Genomic DNA, 23,556 nt, shown 5'->3' with positions numbered 1-23,556 from the left:
CATGACAAGAACTTTTGCAGACACAATAAAACCCGATCTTTGTCACAAAACAGAGCAGCAATTATCATTCGTATTAGCGTTACAAGCTAGCAAACAAGGTCATATATGGAGCATGGTATACTTAAAGCACCAAATGTTTGTTTGTACCATTTGTGTATCAGTATCCCATGCTGTATTTTCTTTTCTTTTCTCATTCTTTTCTATTCAAAAGAAAAATATTTCTTTTAAATATTTTCGATATTCAAAAGAAACACTCAAAATATCTGTGGCCAGTCTGCCATGGATAATTTGGACACGTTGAAATAATTTGGAGTCACGTTTCAATGAAATATCAATTAAAACTGAGCTGTGAAAAGGCAAAGGTTCCCTCTAGTTACTTATTCTCCACCACACTCTCTGACCTACAAAGATTCAGTGGGATGAGTGATGGAACTTAGCGATAGATAGCATAAATATTGCAGATATGCCTCACTGCTTTGGAATTTACGCGAGTGCATCCAAACGTTGTGGCATAACTTCGATATTATTCTTAGACGGTCAGGCAATCTGTACATAGTGAGGCTACTCTCACCTGACGCAGTAACACAGTGTATATGCACTGCACAAAATAAAAACAAAGCTCTCCGGTCAAGCTGCCTATTTTAACTTTATTTTAATAACGCCTGTATTCTAATCTGCTGATAGTAGACAAAGCCAATGAGAACACGATGATTGTTATTATTATTTTATACTGGTTCAGTTAAGATGAAAGAATCTGACCTAAGAGGCAAAAAATGCCTTTAAGTTACAGTATGTAGTTATATAAACCACTTATTTATTTAAATATGTAACAAAATATTGTATATATATATATATATATATATATATATATATATATATATATATATATATATATATATATATATATATATATAATTATTATTAGAGCCAGAATATTATATCAGCAAACCATTTTGTTGTTCTACAGCAGCGGTGGCCTTTTAAGTATACAGGATATGATATAGATCATAAGACTTCCTGAGAGAAACCAAAGAAGACACAAAGAAGAGCCGAGTCTCTTACATGTTCACGTAACAAACCCTGTTCAAAGCACGCTGCGATCGATCCAGTTGATAACAGACCGCAGGGGAAGCTGTGAACAGATTCTTACATCACTGGGTTGGCATTGAGCTAAATGCTAGCTTAATCTTTCCCAGGTCAGATTTGTGTACAGACTGTTAAATGTAGACAAAAGCCACCGTCATCTGAAGGTGATGCAGTCATATGCAGTTAAATCCGAAATCATTTATTTCGATTTACAGTTACTGTAATCAAATGAGACAGTAGTTTCTGCAAGTAATGAAACAATGTCAATAAAATCTTTGCTTTTTTATTACAAATGCCATGTTGAATATTATTTACACTGTTGGTAAAAAAAAAACCCAAAAAAAACAATGGAAAAGTCTTTTTTGACATTACAGCAACCTTTCCCTTTTTACAATTGCTGACCAGGTTTTCTGGCTTGTTTTCACTGGTATTTTAAAGATTTTCTTTGTTGGTGAGTTCTGAGTCTTTGAGTGTTTGAAGGACTCTTTACCCTCACTGAAAAATGTAGAGTCTCCACCAGATGGACTAGATTATTTCTAATCCAAAATAAAACGTTGGTAAAAGTAAATAAATTGATTCACACCTAAATTTGCCAATACATAATTTTAGGGTCAGTTGCATTATCTTAATCATTTTACAGTATTTAATCATCCAAGAAAGAATTTGTGGATAACAGCTGTATGCAGTTGTTCATTCTCAGTTTCCGTCGGCATCAGTGTCACACTTTAAAGCTCTAGTGATAAAAATAAAATCACATTCAGACTTCCTGTTGGGGCCATTCTGAATACAGGTGTTTAAGAAGAAGATGTGCTGAAAGCCCATTTTTAGACTGTTAACCACAAAGAGACAGTGGGGCTTTGAGACTGTTGTGTAAAAGCAACACCACCAGAACAGACAGTTTCTGAAATCTAGCACACCTCATAACTTCACCTCAATACGAATTTGTAAGTAAACATTCAAGTAAACATTTTACATGTTATTTCTGGTGGGTTTTCTTGTCAATGTGACACTGCACCTAAAATCTTAAAAGAAAAAAATTATCAATAGCAGGAACAATAACTTAGCAAATGACCAATACCAACCTTTGTGGTTGGTTTGAAAAAGAAATTTTTTTCTCAGTTTTCCAAGATAGTAAAGTTAGTCTGGCTCTGGCACACATAATGCACAGATGCAGTTTACATAGAAATGTTGTTCCATTTTTATCGACTTTCCAATGCAAGACCTTCGTTTCTGTGACTGTTCACAACCCATATTTGCTGTCATACAGGAACTCGGATTCCACAAGTCTCCTCTCCAACAGACCAAAAGTGTCAGAATTTGTCAAATGTTGAATTTCTTCCAGAGAATTTTCTCTTAAATTCTTAGATTTGAGTCTTATCAAATGGAAAGCCGTTTATACTTTTGTGAATAGTGTTCCTCAGAAGCTTTGATTTTTTTTTTTTTTTTTTATCTGAATATTCTGAATAGAATCTGTCTTCTGACACACAACCCAGCGAGTTGGTTCTTGAAAGATGGATGTTTGGTTATGGGTTGTACATTTTTGAACAAATGTCCTTTCCTTTACATAGACATTTTGATTTTAGAATTCAGTTCTGCTTCATATCTTTAGTATTATTCCTCATCACTTGGTTTTATGTATTAAGCATAGCCAGCGAAATCAAAAGTGAAGCAGGAGTCTTTTGGGGGCCTGAGGTAGAGCTTCCTGTGTTTGAGTTTCCATCAGTGGAAACTTCTGCTGTTTTAGTCATACCACCTTCACCACAGCAGTGGAGGGACATCATTATACACTAAAAGGTGTGATCTGCTGGGCTAAAGATGATCGCAATAAGCTTCAGTGTCTGTATTTTATTTTCAGAGTCATCCTTAGTAAGACACATATACTTATACATATATACACGTGAACAAAATCTCTGCTACCCCTTAGTTAATGACTGAAAAGCTCACAATGGTCAGTGAAGCAAACATGGAAGCAAACATTTAAAAGAAATAAACTAATGACACAGGCCTGGACAAAAGGGAGGATACCTCTAGAATCGATAGAAAACAATTTGAAAATAGGACAGTCTGCCTCGTTAATAGGTGACAAGTAGTCACTGTGCTGTTTGGTGACCACACTGAACACACAGACCACTGGAGGCCAAGGAAAGATTTGATCCTAGAGATTAGGAAGAACATTGTAGAGAAGCATATCCTGTGGCAACAGTTGTCCATATAACTGAGATGTTTAAGGTCCACAGGACTGTGGTCAAACTCTTTGGCTGAAGGAGGAAAATTGACGATAAATTAAAGAGATGCATGATTCAAATGGTAACTAAAGAGCCCAGAACAACTTCCAAAGAAATGAAAGGTGAACTCCAGAGTCAAGGAACATGAGTGCCAGATGGCAGCATCCATCACTGTTAGTCAAAGTGGACTTCATCGGAGACTACCAAAGAGGAAAGCAAGGTATAAAAAGGTGAGAGTAGACTTGGCCATAATGCACAGTGACAATGGCCTTTGTATGCTGTTGTTCTTTGCCAATCGCCAGTGATCCTTTAAATGCTTGGCAAAGGTAACCTGAAGAGTGGATGGCGCCACAATGGACAATATGAAGGAGAAGGTTGGAAATCAAAATCAAGACAATACAGAAGAAGTAAGCCGATTGTCGGAATTCCAGAAAGGTGCATTCAGAAAGGAAATACCCCAGACATGCAAACAGAAAATTAGCACATACAGCTAATAACCTGTTTCTCCACAACATGGAAGCTCCTGTCAGGCATCATCCCTTAGACTTTCATCCATCTGATGACTTTGAATTGACTTCCATTCACCTTAGTAACTCCAGTTATGTGGAATCCAGACATTTTCCCCTAGCCCTGATCATTACTAATCTATTCCAAACTCTAACCTTAACCAAAAAGTAATTCACACCATACCTCTGACTAGCAGAGCTTAGTGCAACTGCAAAACAAATAGAGGACTAGGAAAATGTGTTAATTTTCCACAAATGACCTCCCTTTGTTGGTGAAAATGGTGAATGTAATTCTCTATATATACTCTATATTCTCTATATACAGAGACTTATACTTGCACACACACTGCAAGTATATGGTGTGTGTGTGTGTGTGTGTGTGTGTGTGTGTGCGTGCGTGCGTGCGTGCGTGCGTGCGTGCGTGCGTGCGTGTGTGTGTGTGTGTGTGTGTGTGTGTGTGTAATGATGTAAAATGTGATGTTAAGAAATAACACTCTTGGCCCACTTCTGTTCTTTGACCTCGGTGGTCTGAATGTACAGGCTGTGGTAAATTTGCTAAAGTTGTTGACTAAGTGTAGACGAAGCTTAAGAGGCAAACACGTTTCTCACCTAAACCCAAACTTCCTGAGTTTTGCAGAGACAAAAGGTACAGACCCACATCAGTATTTCTCGGAAAAAGTCAAGTCTAAAATGTGAAATTAATCCCATCATTGTTTGGCTGTTGTTATTGTTTTTCTACATAGTGGCAGCTGTGCAAACTTCTTGGAGAAAGATCCCTGGTCAGGATTTGAACCCACAAAATTCTTGCTGCAAGGCAATGGCACTAACAATTTCCCTTCTGTGTAATCCTGATGGGGAGAAGAAGGTGATTTAGTTTAATTAAAAGCACAGATACAGAAAGAAAAAAGTGTTTTAACTGTCTCAAGAAGCTCATACTACGCTTGTACAACTATCTATCAACAGTACCAGTGATTCTCACTGGCATAACCCTTCACATAACCCTAACTCTGAAGTGTAACTCAGAGTTGTAAGCGTAAAGCAGCAAAGCAGCAGGAACAAATAAGCTGCATCAAAGCTACGACCACGTATACATCCTGTCAGGACGGAGGAGAGGTGGAGCCGACAAAACCACTGAGGCTGTGGTCGATGTGAGCGGCCTGGACCGTAGCGGGAGCACAGCAAAGACAAATGCTTTTCTGGTTTCTGTTTTCGTAAACCACCCGTAACACTCAAATGACATTGCTCTCCTCTTGAAGCGACGAGTTTAAAGTTGAGGAAAGCTGTTTAGAGCTTCAAAGCTCTAAACAAGATGCCATTTTATGAAACTTAAACTCCTTTTTTGTCACTTGACCACAGTGTCCCTTTTGTCATTTCTATTTTTTGAAACAACAGTTATGTTATCTGTGTGCATTGTTTATTTTAAAATACAATGTTGGTGCAAACTTCTTAGTCGGGTGACCAAACCTACGTGATCACTTCTTCAAATAGGGATCTGATCACAAAATGTTTGCCAGAGTGAATTCTCCAAAATGCTGGTGAAATGCTGCCCTCTGTTGGCCAGAGTCTTAACTGAACAAAATTGTTTATTTTTCCACCTGAATTGGAAAACGTTACGTTAGGTTTGTAACGTAACAAATACAAGCCTTTAAGGAGTGTTTAGGTTTACAGATTTTTACAGAGCCTTGCAAAAGTATTCAAACGGCATACGCCTTTTTTCATTAGGTTATGTTGCAGATTGATCCCATTCTTCTTTGTAAAATAGCTTACAGTCGAATTCCATAGAAAGGGTCTATTAATAAATCTTCAATTCTCACTATTGATTTAGATTTCAGCTTTGACTGGGCCATTGTAATAATTATTTTTGCTCTGAATTCCCACAACTTTAAATAATATATTCACCTGACCTTTAAATCTAACATTGACAGAGAGCCTTCATTGTTTTATAGTTGATGTACACCAGTCAGCTGAGTAATGTTTAGTTGCTTTTTATTGTTTTATTGCATAATTCAAGCAAGCCATTCCTGTAAACTATTATCATTTCAGAGTATGAAGAACTCATTTCTTATCAGTTTGTTGAGCATCTTATTGTCCTGCGGTCAGTTCAGCCAACTGTTATTGACTTGTTTATGTCAAGGAGTCGGGCCAACAGCCAGGTTCAGTTTGTTTTAGCAAGGCCAACAGCTTACAGCTGCTTTCATATTGCAGTTTAATATGTAACTTAACCCCAGTGCTTTTTGTTAAATTGCTCACAGTTGGCTTATCAGTGTCACTGTTCTTATTGTCAGTTTCGGTCAAGGAACTGGTTGAGTGATTCTTTCCGTCACTTGCCTGATCCCCAAGAACAACACTATGTTCATCCATAAAAATCATAAATTTATGATGAGATTTATCGGAAGAAGATCATATTATCTCAGAACGATGAGGTTTGTCCTTTGAGGGTTTTGGTATTTATAATGTCTTGTTTACCTGCAATATTTACACCTCAGGTGTGTGCGAAAGAATAAATGGAAATAAAACTTACATAGTATGAACATGGTTATACTGTGTGAATTAAATTTCTGTGCAATCAACCAACCTGCAAGCAATGCACTTATAGGTGAAACCAAAAGTTTACGTACACTTTCTTTTGTTTTAGGTCAGCTAGAATTACCAGATTTATTTCTATTTGCTAAATGCCACAATAACAAGAGAAAGAATAAGTTAAGAGATTTATTTTTGAATGTCTTCAAGGTTAGAAATGTACATACAGCCCTTTAGTTTTTGGTAGCAACTCCTTTGAAAGGCATGACTAGGGTCAAACATTTTGGGATTCCTTACAAGATCTTCTGCCAATAGTTAGCTGGAGTTCTGGCCCGTTCCTCCTGACAGAACTGGTGGAACTGAGTCAGTTTGGCAGGCCACCTCACTCACACACACACCAGGTCTACAGACTGAGATAAGGGCTTTGTGATGGCCACCAAACCATTGACCACTTCACCAACATTGTACATTTGGAAGATCCATTTATGGAGAGTTTTCACTTCCTGGTTGACGCCGTTAGTCTTTGTCAACATAATCTCTTTCCTCATGATGTAATCTAGTTTATGAAATGCACCAGCTCCTCCTGAAGCAAACAGCCCCTCAACGTGATGCTTCCACCCCAACTGTGTAAAACACCCCAACTACCTCCAGCTACCTCATTCCAAGGTAGCTGGAATGAGCTACCTTGTACCATTCGATCTCTGGATTGTATAGACACTTTTAGGAAACAACTTAAGACCCACTTTTTTAAACTTGCTTTTTAGCTTAATACTGTGTTTTATTGTTTTGTATGTTGCTTTTAATTTATTTTATTTTTTACACTTTGTGCAGCACTTTGTGACCCTGGTCTGTGAAAAGCGCTATAGAAATAAAGTTTACTTACTTACTTACTTACTTACTTACATGATGCTTTACACAGTTGGTATGGGGTTCCCAGGTTTGCACACGTGACCCCTCTTCCTCCAGATGTACCGATGGTCATCATGGCCAAACAGTTCCACTTTAGTTTCATCAGACCACAGAACTCGCCTCCAAAAAATACAGGTCTTTGTCCCCGCTGTATGCACTTGCAAACTGCCGTCGTTTTATTTATTTTTTGGTTCTTTTGTTGTAATTGCTTCCTCTTTAATGACCAATGTTTCAGCCCATGATTTTTCCCTGTGGACTTTTCTGTGTGGACATTGACATTCTCTTACCCCGTCTAAGCCATCATATTCACAAAGTCTTTGGCTTTTGTCCTGGAGTCGATTTGTACAACATAGGTTTTTATCACTGTCAGTAGGCAAAACAGGAAATGCAATGCAATACATTTGCACGAATAAGGAAAAAAGAAAGTGGCTCAAATGCATAAAAGCAAGCACAAAATTTATGTCATTTTTTTTAAAGAAAGTTTTATTAACATATGTAAAAACCAAAACATTACACTACAATGCAAATTTCTAATATCTAAAAAGTATACAGCTTAACCTAACAAATCTACATTTTGCACTAATTCATTTATATTTTTAACACTCATTTCCTAATCACTGCAACTCATATTTGGATCTTCCAAGATTTCAGAAAGTATTCATTTTACTGCCTGTGTCTTAAAAATGCAGCACTTCCTTACTAGACTGTTAACACTGACTGACAAAACCAGTAAAGCACCAAATGAAGGATTTAGAAAGAATGCTTTTATAAACAATTCGGTAGGCTATAAAATGATTTGGAATAGCCATGCAATTAATAAAAACTGATTTCATATGATCAAATTCCAAACAAAGCTGCAATCTTTTACAACACCTTACATGAGGGAGTCATGGGTCAAGGGGAGATGATACTGGAAGTTACAATGACAGAGAATGCTTAAAGTCAAATGAGTCCATTTGACTTTAATGGACTCATTAAAGTCCATTAAGGAGTCGTAAGGAGTACATGCTGCAGAATATTGGCAGTCGATCTTATGAGAAACCAAAATGCAACCCTAATCAAACACCTGTCAAACAATCCATCTACCTTTACTCACCGTTTTGACCGTCATCACATGGTCAGATTACTGGTGTATTACATTTGGGTTGTGATACTAACACCTGTACTCAAGTGCTATGGCCTTACAAACTCATTTATACACGACTATACACAAGTATTCTCAAGTTCCGATAGAAGATGACCTTCATGCTTAAATTGTGCTCAACTAGTTTTGCCAGTGAGTAAATATAAATAAAGAGGTAATTTGTTGTATCAAATTACCAGGTTGATGCAGGTTGATATCAAGGACTGATATCAACCTGCATGACTGATTTTACCTAGCAAAACTGACATAACCTAAACACGAGGCTGTATTGGTAAGTTGTCTTACCTGTTCATCATGAGGGTGCTCAGCTGCCTTTGATGTAATCCTGACCCCGCATGCAAATAAATTAGCCTCTGCTATTAAATGTTCGCTGCCTCTTCGTTCTTTTGTTGTTTTTTTGGGGGGCGGTTCAAATGGGGAAAATAGCAACATTTTGGCATAAACAGCAGGGGTAAGTTGGGCATTCTGCAGATGGAAAGAGTAAACTTTGGGATCTCACAAGAAAGACGGCACGTTCTTTATCTAACACACCGACTTTGACAAGGTTATTTATTACGCCTACAAGTAAGACAGTGCCTATAAAACGTATTCACCCCTAGGATGTTTTATCCTTTTGGTTGTTTTTAAAAATCAATCGTGATCAAAGTAGTTTTTTTCTTTTTAGATAAAGACGTAGCAAATGACCTCCCTCCACCCCATTTATCCTTTAAAAATTGACGACATAAATCTGCTTTCATAGCAACAAAAGGTTTACACTATCATTGTTGGAGAATTTAGTGTTTTACTGACATGACGGAACAAACGTGCAACTACAATTCTGTTCGGGGGCCAAAGTTTTGATGTTATTATGTTGCAGGCATAATTTAGGTTTGTCAGACTCACACAGATCAAAATCATTTAAACGATGCAAAAAAGTAAAGAAATTGAAACATACGATGCGTTTACTCAGACGTTAAAGCAATAAAAATACTACTAGTAGAATTATTCCCAAAAAAATGTAAAAGAAAGAAAGAATTCTCCCAAGTTAAAACAAAAAGAGACGTCGACGCCGCCGGTGTGGCTCTTCTCGTAATCATCAAAGGCCTACACGACGCGCCAAGCCGCAGCGATGAAGAGATAGAGATGCGTGACTCAGGAGGCGCCGAGCCGCAACGCAGTCGGACAAAATTCCTGAAAAAGAGCAAATTACAAAATGAACTATCTGCAGATGTAGAATCAAAGCGCGCAGTTTCATCACAGTTCTTGCTGCCTTCTGAGGTCAGAACCTTAAAATCTGTCCGACAGAAACTTTACGTCATAGATTTGAATCTCATAATAGGAATGTTCAAGCTAATGCACTGACTAGAATCCAAACCACTCAGACACAGAAGTCTGCCTCTAACTTTAGAGGTACGTAATGCATTTTAAAGCGGGATGTGAAGACGACGGGATCTCTGATCTATGCTCACCTTCAATTGTCAATATGCATAACGTGCAGGTGGCGGAGGCAGCCTGCCTGCATAGGGGTCCATTGCGCGTGGAACGCCATATGCAGGGGCCCGGGAAACAGGAGAGAGTCGAGAGCGCTCATAAGCATAGCCGTTACTGGGCGGAGGGGGCAACGGTGCGTTAGGAGCCCTCCTGATTGGGCTGCGATCTCGGGCGTAGTACGATGAGGGGGTAGGCGGAGGGGGTGGAGGGAGGGGCCGACGCTCATATGGATTAAGCGGTGAGGTCAGAGGGCGGTCTCGAACGATAGAAGAGGGCGGAGGCGGAGGAGGTGGGGGTATAGCACGATGCTCTTCATAGGGAGATCTGGCATACTGACGAGCTCGGTACTTCTCGTAGTAATCTACTACGCTGTATCGCTCCCTTTCGCTGTCATAGGGTCGCTCTAAATAAACTGACCGCCTGGGGGGAGGGGGTGGCAGAGGAGGACCTGGGTAACCAGGGGGCATGGGGCGAGCCCTCAGGTAGCCGGGTGGGGGCGGCTCAGGCCGCTCTCCTGGATAGTGTGGAGGCCAGTAGCCTCCCCTGTCTGGGGGAGGAGGTGGGTAGTCTTCAGATTCTTCATACCTAGGTCGACTCTTAGAAACCTGAACGTGGATGTGTTTGTCTACAAAATAAAAGAAAAGACAGAAATTACATGGTGAGTTTGATTTTAGAAATACATTTTACTTTCTCGCCACTTCTAAATGTTTTTTTCTTACCTTGAAACTCAGAGTTATCCAGTTCTTTCATAGCATCCATGGCCTCATCATAGTTGGGCATGTGCACAAAAGCAAAATTCTTGACAACAGCACACTCTGTGACCGTACCGTACTCTTCAAACAGAGCACGGAGTTCGTCATCAGCTCCTTTTTCTACATTGGCTACATGCAGTTTCACGGGGCCCTGGTTCTTCCCGTGGCTGGCCTCGACGTTGATCGCTGTGCCGTGGAGCTTGTGCTGATGAAGGGTCCTGATGGCTTTGGTGGCAGCCTTACGGTCATCCATATGGACAAAGGCAAAGTTCTTGATGATGGCGCATTCAGTGACCGTGCCGTACTCCTCAAAGAGCTCCTTGATCTCATCCTCAGTAGCTTCTTGAGGAAGGTTCCCCACAAAAATCTTCACCATTGCTGAGGATCTGTTTAAAAGCAAAATGGGATAGGAAAGTTATGTAAACTGAGGACAGAAAATGCAACAGTTTTCCTGCACCGTAACACAGTAAATCAATGTCTCCAAGTCAGAACACTAGCACTTCCAGACCCAGGCTATGGTGTGGAAAATGCTGGCCAAAACCCAGAGGAACCAACACCCTCTTCCCCCCGATGACCGACATGTAACAGCACTAGGTCATTGCTATATATTATTGCAATTATCAAATGATGATAATTGTATAGCATTTTATTTCCATTTTGTAGTCATCAAGCTGAACATTTAACTTTTTCTCTGCAGTGAGAACGTTTTGAGATCGGGTAACATTTCACCAATCGAAGTGATCATTATTTGGCAAGGCTCTGATCGTTTCCTGACTCGCTCCCCTCGGCAGGAGAAAAACCCTGCAGAAGAGGATCAGCTGCGCTGGACGCTCCAAAGCCTCTGGTTAATTAAAGCGTCCAGATCAATGATGACACTCTGACAGAAATTGTTCTTATATTGATTGATGGTGAGCTCCGCGACGTTCCCTGTGCGTAAAGTTGAAGCTATCTGCGCACCAACTGGTCAGATGCGAGTTATCACAGTCTGGATACAAAACCAGCAGATGCTCTCTGTACTTATCAAGACGAGGGTGAGGAGGGAATGTGATATTCAGTTAAGTTTTTACTGGTTTCATTTTTAGACCACCATTAGAATAAGAAATGTAACTACATATTGTCTATTTGGCGTTTGTCATATGATGTGTGATTAATTGGAGTGTAACGGTGGAGCTGTGTGCGCATTTCCTGCGCTTGTTAGAGTCTAACTGACATCTACACTTTAAATTTTTTCCTTCCTCAAAGGTCAGCTGCTACTCCTCTATTTAAACTACAATATGTAGATCGAGACAACTTGGATCGCGCATTCTCTTTAGGTTTTCTTTATGTACTGCAGGCTAAATACGCCAGAAACCCGAGCCAGGCAAATATCTTTATTTTTGTGCAACAGCCTTCTTTTTATATTGCTGCACAGTGGCGCAGTAGGTAGCACTGTTGCCTTGCAGCAAGAAGGTCCTGGGTTCGAATCCCGGCCCGGGATCTTTCTGCATGTTCTTCATGTCTCTCTGGGAACTCTGGCTTCCTCCCACAGTCCAAAATTCTCTAAGTGTGTGTGAATGGTTGTTTGTTGCCCTGAGACAGACTGGTGACCTGTCCAGGGTGACCCCGCCTCTCGCCCCAAACGTTCATTGAAGATAGACACCAGCACCCTTCCTGACCCCTCTAGGGGATTTTTATATTGCCAGTAAACAAAAACAAAAAAAAAGTGAAAACGATTTAAGAACTTAAATTACTTAAATATCAAGTGTTTAAATAATCCTACAATGTTTTAAAGGATAAATATTTGACGGGTCTACCTATCCTGCTGTCACACGTCCTGCTCTAATTTTCTGTGATGGAAAATTAGAGATTTGTACTTTTTTCTGATTTATTAAATCTCACAATTGATCAACTATAATTTAATGAGACCTTATGTGGTTAAACTAGACATGGACTAGATCTACTAATTTGATGGTAACGTCAATGTATTTATTGTTAAACACAAGGAGAGGAGAAAAACACAGATCAATACACAAATTGCGCAGACATGCATATTAAACTTGCCAAGAACCTGGTTTTCACTGCTAATGACGTATTAAGAGCTGAAGGCTCTAGCTTGATGCCGCGTGAACTATCCCGCTTTTTCTATTGATAAGCCGCTTTCATTAAAGTCATTAAAGTTCAACTTTAATGACTATCGCGTTTATTTCGTAAACGTAAAATCTTGAACAATAACTTGAGCCTTCCGTAGCTTTACTTTAGGTTAGCCATTAAATGTAACAATTCTTGCAACAAGAAAAGACGAACAAACGCTCAAAAGGAGAAACAATTGATTCGGAAATGCTAAATAAAACATAATGCAGCTACAGAAGAGCATATATTCTCAGTACCTTCGTATTAAACAGCCAAGTTTATCTCACGAGGTATTCTTCTCACAACTTCCGTCAAAATTGACGACTTCCGCTTCTTCCACACAACGACGTGAAGCACGCCGCGCGCTGCTGTGGAGGGTAACATAATCTACATTATTCATAAAAGCGACAGGAATAAAAAAATGTTATAAATCACACCTTCAATCTAGTATAAGTGAACTTATAATTTTCTTTGTCATATTTACTAAGGACAACGACACAGCATTTTTATTTTTTGCTAATTCTAGTGTTTTATGCCAAAATTTCAGTGCTGATTATCACTAGATACATTTTTCCTCAAAACTTTGGCGCAGCCTGCTGTTGCTTATCAAATAGGCAGAATAAATCCGTTGTTACTTTCCAAGGATACATTGAAACTTTACAGAATAACAGATATGAGAACAAAATGTTAGGCAAAACCCACAATAAACAAGCACAGACCCTTTTTTTAAGAAAGAAAAAGAAAAAGCATCGTATGTTTGAGCCCGCCATCACCTTAACATCCAAATTGTTTGAGCCAAAGGTGGAAGGTTGAGAATTTGGGGTTGCCTTGCAGCTTTCTACTTGAGTTGACCCTGAACTGCTCTTTATATCTAAGGTAACTGGAGCCACATGTGAAGTTTCACTTCTGAAGTTTAGTCCACAGGCTGAATAGACTTTAAAATAACCGGAAACATATGATGCCCTCAAACCTTGGTGAAATGGGGTAAAGCTGCAAAGTTGTTGATTTTCCAAATGTTTTACAGCTTGATTTATGTGGAAGATGAACAGAAAGAAATGAACGTTTATGCACAACTGGGTTAATGGATAACAATTCACTTTCACAAGGTTCCTCTCCGATAAGCACTGAAGGCTTAACAATTGTGAGACTATGCGGAGATTTTGCCATTGTTAAAGGCTCTACCAGGACACACCAGAGCGATCATGTTACAATAAAGCCATGTAATAAAAGTTTGCTTGAAACAAGAAATCATTCTGCCCACTAAAAAAACATAGTAGTGAAAAAATGAGAAAGTAGTAGGATATTTAATAACAATAACTGTAGTTTACAGTTATTCTTTGTCTTATGATGCAGTAAAAGATCCAAAAATACATATCTTAAGTAAGTAACAAGCATTTATTTATATAATATCTCCTACAGGTCGGAAACCACAAAGTCCTTTCAAAATGTAAGACATTTTGACACACCGAAATTCTAGACTCTGCTATATTCAAGCTTAAAGATGTTGAAAAATAGTTTCTGTTTACTACTGCAAAATTTCAAGCAAAAACACCGAGTACTGCAATTTCCAAATTTACACTTGAAAGCAGCAGGTCACGGGGGTAAGGGAGGGGAGAGAATGACGAAAGATTGCAGAGCAGTCAGGAGGAGCCTTTCCTGTTTCATAAGCAGAAGAAGCGATGTTGCTCACTTTGTCCTCAGTTTCTAGTTGGTCACTTTCTTTTCTGTGCGAGGGCAGAAGAACAAACTTTCACGTTGAAACATTTAGCTTTCAGGTAAGACTGGACTTTCCTGTCTCGTTTGTTTCACATTTCTTTGATGAGGAAACTGCCTCAGCTCAAGTTGTCTGTCTGGCTTTCAATGCTTTCTAAAACAGTTTTATCATTTCTAATCTCTCAACAGATTTTCTCAGGATCTCTTCCTCCATGACGAACGTGTCTCAGACAATGGAGACAGAGGAGGACCTCCTCACTTTACTCCACATCAAGTTTTACCACCCTCAGCAACACTGTAAAGGTCTCTACGACTCGCTTCCCTTGGGGACCAGGAGCAGATGCTCTGCCGATGATCCTCTCAGGCTGGGCCGTGACGCCCAGGCCTGCACCTACTCTCTGGTCGACCCCAAGGTGTCCCGCAAACAGCTGGCCCTAAACGCCTACCGTACACCCAAGAGCCCAGATATGCTGTTCTCCATCCAGAACCTGAGCCAGAGAGGGCAACTGTCGGTGAACGGATCGTCGCTGGGCTACCTGGAGAGAATGGACCTTCCAGACAAGGCTCTGATCCGGTTCTTAGAGTATGAGATGCTCATTATTCGGGAGTCTGGAGAGGCAAAGACCAGTTTTGAGGTGGACATGGAGGTGCTGACTGTGCCTCCCTCCAGGGAGACGTGCACCTGTGTGCCTGGAAGGGCACCAGTCATGGACACGGGTATGGTGAACCAAAACACGGCTGAACTAAGAGAACTTGGACCTCTGGAAACTGATGAGACACTCATCTATTATAAATGATCAACAGACTGAACTGGGCTAAGCATCAAGGCATTGCTGTCCATTTGTTATAGTAAAGTTGAATTAGGTAATGATATTCATTTTCTATTGTGAAATCATTAAGTTCTTTTACACTTTGACTTTTGCAAATAGATCAAATTAAGCTAGACCCTTAAATGTCTGCTTTCATTTTTGGAAATATGAATATTGTGATGTTTTAATGTTATTTACTTCTGAATCATAGGTTTAAGCAATAAACTACTCTTTTTACAGCATCTTTTGTCCAACATTTGTAAATTATGTTCCCGTTATAGATCCAGTTTGGAAACTTGACAGAAAAGCTATCACTATCAGCCCCTCCTTTGGTGCTTTAACGTTGAAATCCATAAGTCACATGGCAAAACTGCAACTGGAATGTTCTGTGGGGTCAAGCATAAGCCCTCTGACCTCTTAGGTCAGTCAGAGTCCTTCAGGCCATGAATGCTTCACTTCCAAATTACATAACATGGAGGCTTAAAAGGGCGACTCTACGGGAGGCACGAGGCCATCTGCCGGGAAAACCGTCTGAAACCCGAATCCACTGAAAGGAGAAGTGTGAAAAAGTTGTCTGTATAAGACTTGCAGCATGTTGGGGAATAATCAACTGTTCCATACAGAAGCTCAGAGCAATGCTTGCCTGTACAGCTTGACTTTGAACAAAAGAACCGGTAACTATCTTGTATTTCCTTCACTCTATAAATTTCTGGCTCTTGACCAGGTAAGCATTGGAAACCATGTGGCGAGTTTTTTATGGGGAAATAACTTCATTGTTGGGTTACTAAAGACAAAAGGTAATGTTAGAAAATCTGAAGAGACAGTCTGTGAATCTAGCTTGAACTGCCATGTCTTTCAGACTGAACTGGTTAACTATAGTTTGCACTGGTTAAGTTGGACAACAAACATCCTTGTGCTGTATGAAGAGATGCTGCAGGATGAAAGCTTTTTTCACAACTTAAGAGTCCACCTACAGTCGTGTATTGGTAACTGCGTCAAAATCCTATTTCAAGTGAAATATATAAATTAAACAAAACAGTTTTTAATAATCAGAGTAAAGGTATTAGTAGAAAATTTAAAGACCATCTATTAAAGATAAAACAGCAATACGTTTTTAATTAAAATATGTCAATCGTTTAAAATATAACCTATAAAAAGATACATTTTCCAAAATACTGTTAAATTGACTTTCCCAGTATACCTTTAGTATTGTCAAATTGAATTTTTAAATTGTTCAAAATACCTACTGATTCTTGAGTATTTTCTTTAAAAAAAATCTAAATTTTTCAAAACAGAGCGATTCCCGCCTCATCATTTCCCAAGCAGAAAAATTTCTCAATTTCAAAGCTTGAAATGTATGAAGCCAAGAAATACAACCATGGTTTTCACATGACGTAAATACGCAAAGTCAATTCTGCGGGTAAAAATACTTTAATTATGTTAAATCAGAATTATAAAAAGACAAAAACTGAAATCACTGTACATTTTTCAAAGTTTTTTTTTTTTGTATTGCAAATACCACTTCCAAAAATTACATTAACACATGCAAACAAAAATGTTTTGTCCTTACAAGTGCAAATACAGATTTTTTTTTAATGCAAGTTCTTCATGCTAACTGGAAGAAAATATTAGGCTCCAACATAAACGTCCTCTAAAAGAATCCTATTTCCACACTGTCTTTATTCTAGCCTGAAAATTCTAAGTAATCTTTTTATTTACTGTAAAGACTTTATCAGCAACTTCATTTTACAGATGGATGACAAAACCAAATCTGATGTTTTGGGTATTTGTAAAAGATCAGTTCCAAGGCATTTTGGCATCAAATTGAATTTCCCAACATTGTTAGAAATAAATCTATTTCCTGACAACGTGACGTACAACACCGCCAAAAACAGTCACATTACCAATGGCATGTCGGTGATCTCGATCTGAACATGCATGAGGGCCTTTGCACTACATCATTCCAAAAGTATTTTGTAAGGAGCACTCAAATATGTGATAAAAAATGACCACAGAGCTGGTAATGTCTTCTAGTGCAACTTCTAAACATACCTGAGGCAGAACTTCATTGTTTTTACTGCTGAACATTTCAGCAATCAGTTCCATGACTACGCCACTATTTTATGTCTTCCGGTGGCCCTTTTAGTTCTACCAGCTTGTTAGAAATCACAAATTACGGGGCGTGCTGCGGTGGCACAGGAGGTTAACACGCCCCACGTTTTAAGGCCTTAGTCCTTCATCTTCATCCCGCAGACGTCGCGGGTTCGACTCCCGGTTACGGCGACCTTTGCCACATGTCCTCCACCCTCTCCTCACCCTCTTTCCTGTCTGCCTACTGTCGCAAAAAATACCACTAGCGCCGCAAAAACTCTTCGGAGAAAAAAAAAAATCACAAATTACATTATCTCTTCCCATCCAAACTGGACTCTGGGTTAGTAAAGTTTGTGAATGAGTATATCAAACTATTCCCTGGAATGTGTTTACCTCTGGCATCTTCTAATAATCCTCAACTTGGTGAATCAGAAAGCAGACGTTCATACAAAAACGGGATTAGCAGAACCTCTTTCAGGTGTCAGAACTGTACTTGGCACTACGAAGCATATTCAATCAAAGAAAAATAATAAAAACAGTGTTGTTAAAGGTTAAACTGCGATATGCCAAAGAGAGTGTCTTTAGAGAACAAGACTAGTTTGTTTCAGCTTTCTAGGATTAATCTTGTTGGAATTTTTCTCCAAAGCGCAACACAGCTAAGTGCTATGTACTGCCTTTACAGCCACTGACTACAAAGTGGTTCCATGCTACAAAGGTCATTTTGGAGAATGTCTGTTAACCTATTTGGCCACATAAGTAAGACTTGAGTCGAGTCAGGAGATGAAATCATCCATATGATGACTTTAAGTGTGAAATTCCCAATACTTCCCAGATCTAATTGGAGCTTTTGACTAAGTACACAGTGCTAGTACATAAAAATCACAATTACTTGAGTGTATGTTTTTTTCATGTCTCTACCTACCATCAAGTGACTTCCTTTTATCGTACAAAGAACATGGAGGCCATGTTTCCATCTTTTTTCATATTACAATAGGGTCATGTCAAGAGAGGTGCCTGATATTCCAAGAGGTAGTCAACTGATTTGGAATGTGCTTATTCATAATTTTGAATTTTTTTGTGCATACACTATTTTTTAAACATGAGGCCCAACAAGAACACTTTGATGTTGATTTGTATCATATAGTACAGAAATCATTCAATGTCTGACCTACTGATGCTGGTATCAGTTGTATGGAGTAGATATGTCTTGGGTTGGGGAACAACGCTTGTTCGACGTCTCGTTTTTTGTCACCCATCTGTGAAGCCGTACATTAATAGTAAAAACTCCTAAATTGTAAAACTTCATTGTCCTGTTTCATTCCTACAACATGAAGTCCTCAATTCCTAAAACGGATGATCTACAAAAGCAGTAAAAACATAAACAGGTGACATCTTTCTGGTGTCAGTAATCCCTTGACTTACCTGCTGACTGTGAAGCTCCCCTACAGCCTTTGGATGTTAGTGCTGGCCCCAGGTCAACAGAGGTTGTGGCTTGGAAATCTTTGCGTACACTAGGAAGAACTTTACGAGTTGACTTTTATTTAAATTTTGATGCTGACTGGTTAAAGTCGAGTGGTACGGTGGTGAGTGGTAAAAACTATGATCTCACAAGAGCCGACAAGACGTTCTTTAATCAACGTAACGCTTTTACATGGCTGTGATTCGCTTGTTTCTATTGAGGAAAAGATTATTAAAATCAGCAAACAATTACAAACGGTTACAGAGGTGAAAAGGTGTTGCGCAGTGAGCATCGAGATCACACTTACTAATCAAAAGTTATTTTACCAAAAGGGAAAATTTAGCAGATCTTGCAAACGCACAGTATTAATTGCGTCACTAAATGGGCAGTTACTAATTTACATGTTTTCCATTTACGTTTCACAGCAACGCCACAGAAGTTTGAATTTTGATGGAGAGCATTTACATGATTAATCAAACGTGCAGGTTGGGGAGTAAACTAAAGCCGCCTTTAAAGGAATGCGAATATTATTTAACTTTCTAAGGTCACACACAATATTACGCTTAATAAAACGAAAAGGTTGTTTTAAATAAAAAGACGCCCCATTCAGACGTTTGCCAGTAAGGATTTTACAGTACAATTCAACACTAAAACAGTCAGAAGAAGGAAAAAACATATTCTAAGCACTAAAACCAAACAAACAGCCATTGACGAAAAGAATTCAGATCCTTTTGAGTGTTGTAGAGGAACGAAACGCGCTCAGCCGCAGACAGGAAGAGGATAAAGTCACGTGAATCAGGAAGCGGCGACGCAGTCGGACAACAATCCTGAAAAAAGAGCAAATAAAACAAATGAACGATTTGCCTCCTAGACATTAACAGTACGTTTTCCATTACTTTTGTTCCCCAATGTCCAGTACGAAGGCCCTTTTGTCAGTCGGCCTCCACACAGAACATTATTTTCTGTCGCGTCGAATCACAGTTCAAATATTTTACTAATAAAGTAATTGTATTCAAACAGTGATTTGTGAGACGAAAATTGCAGGTTTCGTCCAAGATTATCTAAAGCTGCCTCTGCCGTTAGAGGGACGAAGTGGAGAGCGAGAAAATGTATTCTTTTTTCTTTTCTTTTTTAACTCTGTCCTAATCTCACCTTCAAAATGCTGACGTGTCGCATTAGTATGCGTAGCGTGCAGGTGGTGGCGGAGGCAGCCGGTCCGCATAGGGGTCCCTTGCACGTGGAACTGTGTATGGAGAGCGATCGTAGGCATAGCCGTTACTGGGCGGAGGGGGCAACGGTGCGTTAGGAGCCCTCCGGATTGGGCTGCGATCTCGGGCGTAGTACGATGAGGGGGGAGGCGGAGGGGGTGGAGGGAGGGGCCGACGCTCATATGGATTAAGCGGTGAGGTCATAAGGCGGTCTCGAACGACAGAAGAGGGCGGAGGCGGAGGAGGTGGGGGTATAGCACGATGCTCTTCATAGGGAGACATGGCGTACGGACGAGCTCGGTACTTCTCGTAGTAATCTACTACACTGTATCCCTCCCTTTCGCTGTCATAGGACCGCTCAGGATAAGTCGCCCGCCTCGGGGGAGGGGGTGGCAGAGGAGGACCTGGGTAACCAGGGGGCATGGGGCGAGCCCTCAGGTAGCCGGGTGGGGGCGGCTCAGGCCGCTCTCCTGGATAGTGTGGAGGCCAGTAGCCTCCCCTGTCTGGGGGAGGAGGTGGGTAGTCTTCACATTCTTCATACCTAGGTCGACTCTTAGAAACCTGAACGTGGATGCGTTTGTCTACAAAAAAAACAAAAAAATAAAAAGATGAATAAATTTCAGTTTGAAAGAGCATTGCTTCATTTCTCTCACATTACTCTCTTACCTTGAAACTCAGAGTTATCAAGCCCTTTGATAGCATCCATGGCCTCATCATAGTTGGGCATGTGCACAAAAGCAAAATTCTTGACAACAGCACACTCTGTGACCGTACCGTACTCTTCAAACAGAGCACGGAGTTCGTCATCAGCTCCTTTTTCTACATTGGCTACATGCAGTTTCACTGGGCCCTGGTTCTTCCCGTGGCTGGCCTCGACGTTGATCGCTGTGCCGTGGAGCTTGTGCTGATGAAGGGTCCTGATGGCTTTGGTGGCAGCCTTACGGTCATCCATATGGACAAAGGCAAAGTTCTTGATGATGGCGCATTCAGTGACCGTGCCGTGCTCCTCAAAGAGCTCCTTGATCTCATCCTCGGTAGCTTCTCGGGGAAGGTTCCCCACAAAAATCTTCACCATTGCTGAGGATCTGTTTAATCAAACAAAACCAACAGGACAATCGCTAAATGGGAAGTCAAATGTAATGGAAACAGGGTAAATATGACATTAACAAAATTATGAATGGCATTAATGAAACAAATATGGAGCTAAAGCAGTCTCGTAATTCGCAAATGCACAGAACTAGATTCACACTTGTATTTTCGATGCAAACACAAATAAATCTCAATTTACAAGCTGCTTCTGACCTGTGAGTTACGCTGCATTTGTGTGTGTATTTTTAAACTCCCCTGACTCTCAATCTACAAATGTCTTTTTTTAATAAATGGTCTATCTGATTGGATGGTCAACAACCAATCAGATAGCTTCCTTGTTTCAGCCAATCATATGAACGGACTCCTATGTTTCAGCCAATCACATTAACCAATTCCAACCGCGCAGTAACCAGGTCGAAGCACAATGGACCTTACCAGAGGGGCCGCTTTTCATTGGCTGATGCTAATTCTACGTCTCACAAACACACTTAGCTTCCTGTTAGCTAAGTACAGCATAATGGCAGAACTGATACAACTTCTACACATTGAAGCCTGTCTGGAACACAGTCTTACGTTAGCTAAACAGGTCAATATGCAACGTGTACTGTATCTGACATACACTAAAGATTTTATTTTAGCAGAAAAGGCTTTGGACTAAACTCGTGTTACTCGTGTTAGCACCAAGTACAGCTAGTCAGTCAACCATCGCTGTGTTCAGGGAAGCGCTGATTAATAATCGAGAAATAAATTTCAAGCCTGGAAACTTGATATCGTAACGGATTGAATGTTATGTTTTTAAAGTAATCTTTGCTCGTTTTGCGGGGCACAGCCGGTTGCCACGGTAACAGGTGTGCTTAAACTACAAAGAGAGAAAGAGTAAAAAGGTAGGAGTGGTTTTGAGTTGATCACCTGTTCGGGTTATTTTACCTTTGTTTCCCTTTGCTGTGGCTCATTACAGCCGCTGTAGTTTCTAAACGTTGGACTAATTACCTCGTTCGTTTGTGAGTTTACGTCATTCACAACAAACATCAAATAGAACAAATATATTTCATAAAATTTTAACAAACAAATGGCTTCTACCACGATAATTATGTGAAATTAAATTAATTATGTCCCAACTTCAGAAGATTTGCCTTTACCTTTACAGAGCTCTTTGGTTCCTCCTATCAGCCTGTAGCTTCTCATATTTCAGTCATCAAACCAAATTTCAGATCTACCATAACTGACTGACACCTGCTGGCCTCAGGTTTGCAACCAGCTTGTGACTGAGAAACCAGTAACCTGCTCCCAGATGATGACATGAACTTGTTAGTTCCTCTGTCCATTTAGTAGCTGATATATTGTGAAAATCCGGTAGAAATGATGCACTAATCCAGTCATGTTTACAAAGAAACAATGTGCCACGAGGCTTTGTTTGTGAGACTTGCGGTCACGTGGGTCGGTTATGGGCGGAGCTTGGTAAGGTCCATTACACAAAAGCTGCTTGGTTTGGGGGAACAAACTCAGGCTGTTAAACAGTTACTTTCATCACAAGAAAGTCAACTTTAAAGAAAGACACTAGCCTGATGCCAGTACCATGCAGAAGCACTAACATAGCTCGGTAGCACAGTTTACTCACTTAGATCACTAGCTTGTGTTGATAGTTGCACAATTAAATCGCTTAACATTATTAATCATAACATGGGGATAAATAGCTAAATATGTTAAGATAGATATTTCACTTACTGCTCCTCTGCTGCCATAAGCCAGGCTGAGGTCTAAATTGTCTGTGCTTCCACATGGTTACCCCAACCTGAGGGTCCATTCATGTGACTGACTGAAACAATGAAGCTATCTGAATGGTTGCTTATCATCCAATCAGATAGACCATTTATTATTATGATTATTATTATTATTATTTTAAAAAGCCATTTGGTCAATTGAGACGGCCGGGGAGTCTCAGAATTCACACACAAATGCAACACAACTCACAGGCCAGAAGCAGCTTGTAAATCAAGACATATTCGTGTTGGCATCAAAAAATAAAATGCTCTTTTCATTTGTGGATCTCGTTCTGTGCATTTGTGGATTATGAGACTGTTTTAACTCCATAAGCTCGAGCTATTAGCTAGCACCTTGAAAGCCGCAGCCACACTAAGACGAAATGTCAAAGGACATTTCACGCGCCTGTTCAACGCGTTTGCTCGACGCCAGACAATCCGCTAGTCATAATAGCATGTAATTATAGTAATAAGTAATAGGAACCACACACAAAAATTACTCACGGTTTCCAATGACGACCTGAATAGAATGAAGTATCTTTTGTGGATCGTTCTACCCACCACTTCCTGTTAGCTACAGCAAGAGGAAGATGTCAGACATGTAGCACCACACCGCCATCCAGAGTGCGGGATGTTAAAGTCCACTTTGAAGGTGCCTGGCAGGGTGGTTCTGAAATTTCATGTAAAACAAAGTACCACATGGGTC

The 23,556-nt window shown here is 40.0% G+C and overlaps 3 protein-coding genes across 3 annotated transcripts; 1 reads left to right on the top strand and 2 right to left on the bottom strand.

The window, feature by feature from the left end:
- Positions 1-7,907: 7,907 nt before the first annotated feature.
- On the bottom strand, positions 7,908-13,103 carry LOC102223458 (RNA-binding protein 4.1-like). Its single transcript, XM_014469139.2, has 4 exons — positions 12,979-13,103; positions 10,580-10,998; positions 9,839-10,485; positions 7,908-9,560 (listed from the first exon to the last, which is right to left on the bottom strand). Exons 2-3 carry the CDS (start codon positions 10,986-10,988, stop codon positions 9,848-9,850), a joined length of 1,047 nt encoding a protein of 348 aa, XP_014324625.2. The 5' UTR covers positions 10,989-10,998; positions 12,979-13,103; the 3' UTR covers positions 7,908-9,560; positions 9,839-9,847.
- Positions 13,104-14,349: 1,246 nt separating this feature from the next.
- LOC102232440 (TRAF-interacting protein with FHA domain-containing protein A-like) lies at positions 14,350-16,173 on the top strand. Its single transcript, XM_005800075.3, has 2 exons — positions 14,350-14,496; positions 14,624-16,173. The coding sequence occupies exon 2, from the start codon at positions 14,647-14,649 to the stop codon at positions 15,229-15,231; it is 585 nt and encodes a 194-aa protein (XP_005800132.2). The 5' UTR covers positions 14,350-14,496; positions 14,624-14,646; the 3' UTR covers positions 15,232-16,173.
- Positions 16,174-18,942: 2,769 nt separating this feature from the next.
- On the bottom strand, positions 18,943-23,441 carry LOC102223193 (RNA-binding protein 4B-like). Its single transcript, XM_014469135.2, has 4 exons — positions 23,355-23,441; positions 20,668-21,086; positions 19,946-20,582; positions 18,943-19,620 (listed from the first exon to the last, which is right to left on the bottom strand). The coding sequence occupies exons 2-3, from the start codon at positions 21,074-21,076 to the stop codon at positions 19,969-19,971; spliced, it is 1,023 nt and encodes a 340-aa protein (XP_014324621.2). The 5' UTR covers positions 21,077-21,086; positions 23,355-23,441; the 3' UTR covers positions 18,943-19,620; positions 19,946-19,968.
- Positions 23,442-23,556: the final 115 nt, after the last annotated feature.

Source organism: Xiphophorus maculatus, chromosome 14, assembly GCF_002775205.1.
Source record: "Xiphophorus maculatus strain JP 163 A chromosome 14, X_maculatus-5.0-male, whole genome shotgun sequence".
In the NCBI taxonomy this organism is placed as follows: domain Eukaryota; kingdom Metazoa; phylum Chordata; class Actinopteri; order Cyprinodontiformes; family Poeciliidae; genus Xiphophorus; species Xiphophorus maculatus.
The sequence above is the reverse complement of the archived record's forward strand: the minus strand, read 5'-3'. Positions and strand labels throughout refer to the sequence as shown.